This window comes from Pieris rapae, chromosome 16 (genome assembly GCF_905147795.1).
Source record: "Pieris rapae chromosome 16, ilPieRapa1.1, whole genome shotgun sequence".
Lineage (NCBI taxonomy): Eukaryota > Metazoa > Arthropoda > Insecta > Lepidoptera > Pieridae > Pieris > Pieris rapae.
Genome location: NC_059524.1, coordinates 1664125 through 1675764, shown reverse-complemented (window position 1 = coordinate 1675764; position 11640 = coordinate 1664125). Strand labels below are relative to the sequence as shown.

The 11640-nt window shown below is 32.7% G+C and overlaps 1 protein-coding gene across 1 annotated transcript; it reads left to right on the top strand.

Moving 5' to 3' along the window:
* The first annotated feature begins 74 nt into the window (after positions 1-74).
* On the top strand, positions 75-11521 carry LOC110991947. Its single transcript, XM_022257550.2, has 5 exons — positions 75-281; positions 6396-6508; positions 8238-8398; positions 9051-9237; positions 10716-11521. The coding sequence occupies exons 1-5, from the start codon at positions 246-248 to the stop codon at positions 10867-10869; spliced, it is 651 nt and encodes a 216-aa protein (XP_022113242.2). The 5' UTR covers positions 75-245; the 3' UTR covers positions 10870-11521.
* Positions 11522-11640: the final 119 nt, after the last annotated feature.

The following is an 11640-nucleotide window of genomic DNA, read 5'->3' as shown; positions in this document are numbered from 1 at the left end:
AAAGAGAGAGTCAATTTGTACTAGAATTGGTATTTGCGGCAGCAGTATACACTCCAGACCAAGTTCCCGTTATAATGAAAACCACTTGTTGTCTACACGGGCAGTGCGCCGACCGCACGCCCTTCTACAACCGCGAATGTGTAATCTCTACATTCGGGTCAAAATTCGCAAATGTACTGAAAGTGTGCCGCGACAATATTTAAATTAAAATTTCAAATAGTGTAAATGAACGTTAATTTTTTAAAATGTGCTTAAAAAGTTCATTAGTATGTTTTTATGTGGTAAGTTTTACTAATAAATGTATTTATGAATTACTTTTAAATAAACATAATAATTGTCTGTAGTACATTATTATTTCATAAAAATAAATACGATATTAACAGGGACGACATTATTTTAAGTGGTTAAAAAAATATTGTACATAATTCCTAATATGATTTAAGATACATATATCATTAGAAGTATATATATAATATTATTTTATTGAATTATTTATAATTATAATAAAGTTATAAAAATTATGTAGAATTTTATGTAACTTCTTTTTATATATTAAATTATTTATTTTTATATCTGTATTTAATGACTGAAGGTTATATTTTTATTAAACCTTCATTTCAATGATAAATTGTAAAAACCGTACCTTGGATTGTTTCTTTTACTGAATATATTTAGTTATTATTAAATTAGCTTAGTGTTGCCTGACTCATTAGTTATGCATTTAGAGCGAACCGTTCAGGAAGATAGGTAAAAAAGGTGTGCTGTGGGTGAAGATATCATTCATTTACTGTTATCCGCAAGCCCGTAAGCGCATTACCGTGTCATTAGTCGAAGGTTGCTGACCGATGCTGTTTCCTATAATTTAAGTTGGGGCCGCACTGACATAGAACTGGCGTTTTATGGAATATTTGGGCAAGATTTTTTACGTCATTGTTATGTTTCAAAATATACTTTCCTCAGATATTAATAATTAATTCGTTTATCGCGTCCATAGACAAACGCGGCCAAGGGCATTTTTAATTAATTTTTATACGTTAACTTCAGGCAATGTGATAGCTTCATTCCCACTAAACGTCTACGAGTTCAGGCTTAGCAATGAATTGGGAAACTTTTTGTTCTGCTTTTTTAAAGCGGATAAATCTCGCAGTGCGTCAAACCTCAAAGCTGGCGATGTTACAAACCCGCTTAACAACTTATGACGCATTGTGAAGGGTATAATTTAGCAGTAATAATAGCGTGAACCAAGACTGTTACAGAGTTCTTGTATATTAGCTTGTTTGAAATAGTTTGACAATATTTTTTCCCCGGTAATTGAACCTGAATCATTCGCCAGCGTAAAGCGCAGGCGCTCATAATGTTTTCATGAAGCCTTCTTAGCGTCAATCTCGTTGGATATTTTTTTTTGAACTTAAATTTAAAATTGTTTTTCACATCAGCTTGTGAATTGTCCAATACGGTAAAATACAATTCCTTTGACGTATCAGTGATTTAGAGTATCTACAGTATTTAAACTTTAGAATACTTTAAGTACAATACATTGTCACTGTGGCTCAGTGGTAAGACTATAAAATATATAATCATAAATTATTGACAACCGTTTGCTGACAAGTGGCTCAACGGATGATGAACTGAACCGCCCTTTGGATAGTCACATTGCCAGACGGCTCGCAAGTGCGTTGCCGGCCTTTTAAGAACTGGTACGCTCTTTTCTTGAAGGACCCTAGTCGAATTTTAGATTAAACAAGGGGCGGAGAAATATATGAGGTTGAAAGACATGTGAACGTTTAAAATGCCATCATTAACGTAAACAGATGATTATTCTAACCACATACTTGACAAAGCGAGTGATGGCTTATCGGCATGGGAGGCAGGAGAAAGTATATTTTGATTACGTGCTTTTATGCCTCTTTGGTGCGAGAGAATTAATGTTTAAATCAATATATATATGTGTAATATCTATATGTATGTATTAGATATATAAAAGCATGGTGAATGTCGTTAAAGTCGTCCGTGTAGCCTGCCCCTTCAGAAATGAGTGCATATATGAAATAAATACCTAAGTTTAAATTATAGTCAGAATTAAATCCGAATCATTTGGTATTTTGATTAATATTTGTTGTTGTTAATTTTTTTTTTTTTTTTTTTTATTCTTTATTACTCAATATGTCATATGGAACATGGTGTAGTGGTTGCAGCTCCTTACAAGCATTGTGTAAAAAAAAAACTTGGCGATTAAAAAGAGTGGCGGAGAGTTTATTGCCAGTTCTTCTCTTCCGTTCTACGCCCTTGATTTGAGAACTGGCAGTAAATGTAAAATTAAATTCATTTAATATTTCTTTTTTTGACGTTCATAAGTGTACATTGTTACCTACATGAATAAATAAATTTTGAATTTGAATTTGAAATTTGAATAACATTCCACGGTGCAATCCGTTGTACACACAAAAAGACATTGAATTGATAAGTTTCTTTGAATTTTTTTGAAGAACTTACAATACGTACTTTTTATTATATTCAAATTCAATTTTGATTTTTGTGTAAGTATTAAAAATTATTAATAAATAACCTGGAATTTATGAAACACTATTTGACGATTATTTTTTTGGATATTTATTTCAATGCTTTAAAACGGGGTTTAGTTAACAGGTGCTCAATGATGGTAACATGACATGTGGGCTGTGACCCGATTCGTCAAAAGTTCAAAATTGTATGAATCAGCGAATTGTATCAATAGTTATAAAAAGAGCTCATTAGTAATTTAATAGATATAACTTCCAAATTCTACCAAAGATTCCGTTCTGTACTGTGTATTTTAACAATAATCGTATTAGGTACTTATGGCAAGAGAACAATTAATATCTCTAATTCCACATATATTCCTTTTAAAAATGTATTTTTGGATACAAAAAGAATAATCGAGTTGATGATTTAACTAAAAAACTGTAAATGACTTCAAAATACATATGAAGTCAATGTTTATTTTCATTGAGAGAAAAAAAATACTGTATACAGTGTTAATTATGTTATAATATTATTTCTATACCAGACATTGTAGATTCTAAAAGGGAAACTGATACAATATGGCGAATGACTTGAAGTGAGTTTGAATCAGTTCTTGGCACTAATAAATTCATCTTTCTATGTAAGCATTTATCTGTGACTTTTCCAAATAGGGCCTAGAACCACCAGCTCAATCTTAGATCACCAGATTAAGTCTTGAACAGCTCGTCACTTCACTGCATATCATTCCACGGCTTTTGCCTCTGTAATGATGCTTCATTGCTGAGTCTGTTATGGGCGGCCAAGTTTCCTTTTCTCTAGAAGATTCCAGTCGAGAGCTTGCTTGGCAATTTGAATTGGATATATTTGCAGTGAGAGGCCAATCCACTCCATTTTCCGTGTTTTATTGCGACTACCCTCTAATCACGCTAGTATGAATAATATCGTGAGGAAATCCGTGTCAGGCATGAAAGGGTGATAATATTGATATAAAATCTGAGACTAAGAAATATATTAATAAACGGATTTATTAATATTTGTTATTATTAAAGGTGCCTGATGTGCACCAAACTTAAATTAATGTACCTACTAGCAAAAACAAATTCTTCGTTGTTAAAAAATGAAATTGAAATTTAAAATAACGATTATCCCGTTATCATACTGACCACTGGTCAACAATGATTATTCAAACAGCGTCGTGCTGTCCTCGGTGCTCTATTCTCTAAAATATTTACTTTCTCTGGGTTTTACAACAATTTTCACTTTTTTATCTACTTTACCTCAATTGTTTTTACCTATAAAATTGCTTATAATGAAAACACTGGTAAATTATCTATGAAATCATTATCAATTAGGCCTTATATAATTGAATTATTTTATTATTATTTCTTGCATACCAATGTATAATATGTTTTTGTAAAATCAAAAAATTAGTATTCTGTATATAGCAATAATTTAAATATAGAACTTTAATTTGATTTAATAAATTTAAATTTGGAACCTGTAAGAGATCTTTCAACCACAAAGTTTAAAAAGTGGTTTATGTTCTGTGGCTTTTAATCGAAGTGGAAGTCTGTGCACTTGTCATGTTGGATTTTCTTTATAGGTTCAATGACATGTTATAAATCTGGCCTAGAAATATGACACGGCCACTTTCTTCGAGGGCTTTACGATTCAACGCACATAACTATACACAAATACTCTTCCCTCTTTCGGTCGATATTTTCATATGATATTTGTCTATTCATATTATTATCATAAAAATATAATAGCTTAATTTAATTTGTAAAGTATTTACGACTTTTTGTTGTTATTAAATTTTCTGTTAAATTTTCTCCTGAAAGGAATCTATTAGCTACCATTAGCATAAGCATATAAGGATTCACATTGATAGCGAAAATATCATCTTGAATAACTTCAAAACACCATAAATATAAAAATTGATCTCCCTTTTGGAAGCTTAAGCCCCATTTCTAGGGCTGTCCGTTAAACTTTTAATTAACTCTGAAAGCCTTATTGTACTATACTAATAGGTGCGGACAAGACGGTGTTCCAAGAATACGCTAAATAACCAACCAAACACTAAACATTATTTAAAGTAAAACAGTCAAAATTAAATTTTATATATGTATATTTTTGAGTTGTGTTGAAATATTTAATCTCTGGTGTCACCGGCGCCAACTTTTTCTTCTTAAGTAGCGTCTGCGCACTTGAATCCCACGGCCCAAGAGTCTCTACGCTAAAGAAATAAATTCAAAGTTAGAAGACTCTTTCATTTAAGCCGTTTATTATTTTAAAATACTGTATATGTTAATATAAGTAGTTAAACATTACAAAAGAATTGCAAAACAGACATTCAAATAATAAATGTTATTATTTAAAAAACTTATGAATGTGATAATTCCCTAAACGGATTCAAATCGGAGAGCTTTAATAACTCTTAACTGGCATAGATTTCCTAGTAATTTCTGTCTAGATATCTAGTTCTTGACTTGAACAGGAATTGTGCCAATAGGCCATGGCACACATTTAGTTTCTGCCTATGAGCACGTTTGACCGTGAAATCGTGCGTCGAAATTATATCGTGAATCATGATAATAATTATTGACTTTGTCCGTTGAAATACCTACTTACCTAGATAATAAATTTATTAGAAAAGATCCAATCTTTTGCCTTTATTCGGAGATTTATTTGTAGTTTATTATTTGTTTTATATACTTGGTTAATTTTAGGTTTAGACATTAGAAATACAGTAATATATTTAACAGCAGTATTAATCTAGTCACTAGTGGCTTGCATGCGTCTTGCGACCTAGAGGGATTGCGTTCAAATCATGACTTTGCATCAAAGGACGTGTGCCCCGTGAGGAAACCAGAATGCCTTAGACTTTACTTACAGTCGAAAATATAAGAGGGCGTATCCTAATAAATAGCCTAGGGCGGTCAGAACTCTCGATTAGCTTCTGCTCAAAAAATGTAAATAAGGAGTGGTAATATATCCCTGGTTCACCAAGGTATTAATTTTCAGCGATAAGAGAGTTAATAGATTATTACGTAGTAAGCTTTCGACAAACTGTGCCGTCGTAGTCGGTTACTCTTGTCTATTAGACTTTTATGTCTTATTAGACTTTAAATAGTAATCATTTTAGATTAATATATTTACACTAAATGCATAATAACAATATTTAAATCGTCGAATACAAAAAAATGGCTTTCATTTGACATGTAATGTACTTAGTATCCTAGTATAACAGCATTACCTTCTTATTGTCCTAAACAATATAGCTTTTGTTTTTAGGACTGTGTTCCGCGGGAAACCGGTTTATGTCCAACACACAAAATTTACAATATTATTTATCTTATATCTTCTTATATATATTGTTTTCTATTTATCTAGTTTTAATTAGGTATTAATAAAAAATTAATTGTCAAATTTCACGTATTAACTTTCGATATCTTTTCACTTTCAGTTATAAATCGGTTTTTCACAATTCATGGCTAATTCGATTACGTTCAGCTGTTTGTAGTTTATTAGCTTTTAATCGTTTTAATTTATTCATTAGATAATTTGATTTTAGATATAATTTCATGGTGCCGATAAATTAATTAATTAAGTATTCAATAGAATGTTACCTCATAAGGTGTTGTCAGTATATAATCCGTGTACGTATTTGTAATTAAGAAAAACAAATATATATATTAGATTTCCTTCTTTGATTTTAATCACATACTATTAATAGTAAGATTTTTCTCAAGACGCTTTTGCAGTAAAAGCATGGTTGTTTATATTGTAGTGTCGATCGAGTGGTGAACAGGATTCTGAACGCACGTGCTCAAGATAATTCGCACGTAAAACATTTTCTTTCTCAAGAATGTATTTATTTATTATATTTTCAGGCTATAATCACGAGTTGCGTGGTCGGTGATTGCGGGCCTCGGTTGAAGTATGCCTGGGGTGATGCTCTTCAAAGCACAGATTGTCCAGGGCCAGATGGTGCACCATATCCCAGGTACATTGTTATTTGTTAACCATTTACTAAGACCAAGAAATACTTTCGCTTGACATGCCACATTAGTGGTTTTGAAACTGGGAAAAAATATATCTAGGTATCACAAAACATAATATATTTTGTAGACCATTATTAGTATTGTACTACAAAGAATGGTGGAACCGAAAAGAATTTAATTAGGTTCGGCGGCCATCGATGTATAGTTTTTAAGCAATAAGTTGTCTTGATATATACTTGACACTTATTTTATTATTCTCAACAAAATTCTTTATAAAAATATATATTTCCAAAAATTATATATTTTTTTTACATTACACATGATACACCGAATTCAGATGAACACTAATTACGTGTGTGTTAAAAGCCATAATTATGTGGACATGGATGACACCTACTGAGAATGTGACCGAACGGAACAGGAGGAAACGCACGAACTATTTTCTTGTGCACAAGTCGACATACTTGATATAACGACCGTACGAGGCGTATAAATATTTAATGGTCTACAGGAATCTAGTAACAAAGTTCATTCACTTGAAGGCATTAAATTGAACGCTGATCCTTAATGATACAGCAAAATAAATTTTGCAGTCAAATGGTTTAAACTATTTTAGAAAGTAGCGATGATTCAGAAAGCAGGAAATCGCTGACGCACTCTTCGGATAAGATTCAGACCCGAAACTGAATAATAAGAGGGGCTCCCAAATCCAGTGCTTGCAGCAGCCTGAGTAGCCTAGGGCGGCAAATTTGGGAAGCAATATATTTATAAATATTTTTTAATACTAGCAGCTGCTAGCTTTTATATTAGCACGTGATAGGCTAAACAATCCTACCTTAGGTTGAAGTAAAATCTTTATTTAAAACACACGTGACATTTTATAACTGTGAGTCGAACAGGAGTCAAACTAACAATTATTTATACATATTCTATCTATATCATTTGATTAAACGCTATTTCTTGAGCCCAGTTTATCCATATTTGGAGATAAGTGGTTTATTCTGAATTGAACTTTGTCTTAATGTTATTCAAAGATGTTAATGAAAAACGTTGATGCGACCTCTGCATTTTAACCAGTCTTACCAATGACTGTCTTGAACGCCCAAGTGGCTGAGATTGAGAATTTATATATATATCCTTAGCTGATGGAATTACTTTGTTAGCATGATTCACTGTATGACATCGTACTGATTATAGGGGTCGCTTCACAATTCTTATGTTTTTTTTAATAAAATTCGCTTTAATTTAATGATTCATGTTTTGGAAATTGCTTCATTACACGGATTCCCGTTTTCTTTTAACAATAAGCAAATAACGGCCATGGGAATTTTCCCACCTGCGACTGGCTCATTATGATGTCAAGTATTTTGACTCTAGACATCTGACAGATTTTGTTAATTTCTAGAAGCTGTGTTTCCAAACGTAAAGTTTTTAAAATTTGAATTAAGAATCAACCATTGTGTATGTAGTTTTGCATTCTTAGTACTAACACGTGTAAAATTATATAAATTTATGACAACAGACCTAGATGGCGCTAACTTAAATTAAATTAAGGCTTTCAAGTTTCAACTGAAATAAATCGATTCGGTATTTTCTCTGCTCATACTCAATACTTTAGCGTGTTTCACATTTAAATGAATCTTCCGTAACCGCGAATTTATTACTTAAGTTATGTTATAACCAAACTCTACTAAGAAATCATATATTTTATTCAAAGCAAATCCTTTTCAGGCAAATGGTAAACCGGGCGTTAAAATCGGGACCCTGGGGTCAGTCTTCACGTCAAGGGCGGGATATGAAAACAGTGAATCCCGGTATGATGCGAAGAGCATTGTTGGAGGCCCATGAAAAATACTCCGAGGGACTAATGCTGGCGCCGACTAATAGAACAGGTAACATTTAAAATAGAATATCATGCTACTATGCCGACTTATCCCGAAACATTAATCGAAGTTCATATGTGGCGCAATTTGTAGCGACATCTACAATCCGCAATAAGAACTAATACTTTGATCCCGTGAATTGCACTATTGGCCATTACTAAGATTACCGATATGATTATAGTAAGATATTAAATAGGTCTTGTACTTTTTGAGCCAATTTGTTACAAACATACGTATAAACAAATCTTTCCTCTTTATAATATTAGTACATATAGATTTATTTATTTCGTAATACTACATCTAACATACATTATATACAACGAAAAAGCAATTATTCTGAAGTATTAGTAGTAGTCTTGCTCTTTTGTGAATTTTGTAAACAATCTTGACATTCATAAGCATTCCCAAAGTCGTATCTAATCTGAATAAAAGTATTTTGATTTGACTTTGATTAAGATGGAATACATTATATTTACGAAACAATTTACATTTAACATAGTTTTACGTAATTCGGCTGTGTCGTGTGATTGTATTAATTCGAGGGTATGTACAAGAGGGTGTGTATGTGGGGTGTGCTCATGATGCAGGTGATTTAGCGCTATAGATATTATAACACTCCTTATAGCATATTTAGCTAAATTATCAATTCATCTATTTTCAGCTCGCGCATCGAACCTTCCGGGATTAGCACCAACTTCTTCGAGCACTTGTGGCGGAACCAGATTATGTAAAACCCGTTATAACACTACAGCACCCATGTACGGTGTGTCTTTAACATCTGGTCAACCTGTCACTATCGTTCAGAAGTTCCCTGATCTTCTACAGCAAGTCGTCTTTGAAGTTTGCGAGTAAGATTATTTTCCTTCCTACTATTAATTGTGACCTCAGTTCCACAATAAACTGCCACTTAGAGGAAAGAAAAAGTACTTGCTATAATATATGCAGTACACCGTTTTTTGTGACGTCATTTTATACGGCCGTGTTTTTTTTTATATAAAAGAGGGGCAAACGAGCCTGCGGGACGCCCAAAAAGGCAGTCATCACAGCCTATAGACACCCATTCTTTGTGGGTGCGTTGCCGGCCTTTAAAGGAGGAGTACGCTCGAATTTTGAATTGTTGGAGGTCGTATCTTTCAGGGAAGACCCCCTCCGTTAGTCGATTCCAGAGTTTGCTAGTTCGCAAAAGATAATGCCTTGCGAAACGGACTGTGGAATTATGTCGCCGGCAACTAACTGAATTAGCCATTCATTCAACAGCTTAGCCTCCTTTAGTAAAAACAGCGCCGTTTAACTAGCGGCCTGAATATCATTTGTTACAACATTTTATAAATTGGCCGGCGAATGCTTAGGCTATTCGTACGCTCATGTGAAATAAAAAGCTGAAATATCTGACATAAGAAATTGTTTATTGAATATATTTAAAATGTAACAAATAAGTGATCTTATACTTACACTTTGTGTCACTACACTCAAGCATACTATTAAACTTTAGAAAACATAGTCAAATTTGTTATCTGCCGAAGCTATATTGACAGTTTGGAGTGTGTGTGGTGGCAGAAAGTGTAACTATATTTCAATGGAAATGAACATTAATTGAACATTAAACTTTGCTTGCCTATCCAGCAAGTAATTGCTGCAAGCTGTTTGATCAAATGACTGAATATTATTCAGGCCGCTTGTTGAACGGAGCTGTTTTGCTATTTTGTAATGTGACTAGGATATTGATTGAACTGCTAATTAAGGTAGTCAACCACGATATGTGTAAGTTAGTATGATTGTGACAAATCTAATACGTTTTTGACATAAGTGAGTCACAGTTAGCGCTTAGTCTCGGAAAGGATTTATAACCCAGACAAGTGTGTACGTCAAAAATGTACGTAAAAACTTGAAATCGAATAAATATAATAACTATGTGCTGAAAGACAATCGTGGGATTTGAGCTAGCGAGGAACTGGCGAACTGTGAAATGGACTACCGGCGGGGGTCTTACCTGAGAGATACGACCTCCAACAATTCAAAATTCGAACATACTCTTCCCTTAAAAGCCGGCAACGCACGCACTAAAAATGGGTGTCTATGGGCTGCGATGACTGCCTTTTTGGGCGTCCCGCAGGCTCGTTTGCCCCCTATTATATATATATATATATATTTAAAAAAAGATCGCTGCAAATTAAGATATTTTAGTTTGACAGTTATTATGATACTATGAAAGTAGTATATGAGATAATGCGAAGAAAATAAGAATTATAACTCTTTCCGCACAAACTCTATTGGGTTTTAATACTTGGCAAAACATCAATATTTATAAATTATTTTTTCCTTTCAGGTCCAGCGAATGCTCGGTTATCCGTGGTTCGTGTACACAGACATATGTTCCCTATCTATTTCTCGTATTGCCATTGGGGCCTGTGACGCTAACGGGGCAGGACTACGTTCTTGTAGAATCTGGGTGTGTGTGCAGGCCAGACCCAGTTGTGTAGCGAATCTAAATATTTTGATGAAATTGCCAGAACTATTTGGTTAATGCAAGTATTTTTAACTGATATAAACGTGGCGATAGTTTATATTCGTTGATGAAGTTTTATTAAAAAAAATTATTGATTCACAATTTACGCTAAAAGATTTGTACATTTTAATTTTTCATAGATAATAGTAGATGGATCTTGTCATACGGTGTAGGTGTTTTAAATATTTACGGAATTCACATTATATTCAGCAGGGCTATTCTGGAATCAATTGGCTGTTGTCTGGTATGAAACTTAGTAGTGAAGATGTTGCGATATTTGTACGTAGACTTTAAATTGAAAGGTTATGTAGGTTGAGAGTAACCCAGCTGTTAATGATAATTATTTTAGGAGTTTGAAGAGTTTAAATTTTTTATTAAAACATTAAAAGGTTCTGTCGGATCATTCAGTAAAATTAAAAAAAAATTGTGGGTTATAAGGAATCATTCATAATCATTCTAATAAGCAAAATTTTAAAAAGAAATATGGTAAAAAGTATTAATATTTAAGTAAGTTCAAAAACGCATTTATTAGAAAACTTAATAAAATACTTAATTAGCCTAGGTTTTGTATAGACTGAAATTTTAGTATTTTGTTAATTTATTTAGAAAAATAGAATTATATTTTGTCGTATGTTATATTTATTATATATAATATAATTGTGTTTAAGTTATTTTAGTGTTTAAGTATTAATGAATTTGTGTAAAATAAATGATTTTTTTTAAAAGGCTTTTCTGTCATTACAAA

What these genes read in the sequence shown, in the direction of transcription:
- LOC110991947 (XM_022257550.2), top strand. Translation starts at nt 246, where the DNA reads ATGTGCTTAAAAAGTTCATTAGTATGTTTTTATGTG. An exon ending in CATTAGTATGTTTTTATGTG is followed by an intron (nt 282 to 6,395) that starts GTAAGTTTTACT and finishes TTATATTTTCAG; the next exon opens with GCTATAATCACGAGTTGCGT. An exon ending in GGCGCCGACTAATAGAACAG is followed by an intron (nt 8,399 to 9,050) that starts GTAACATTTAAA and finishes ATCTATTTTCAG; the next exon opens with CTCGCGCATCGAACCTTCCG.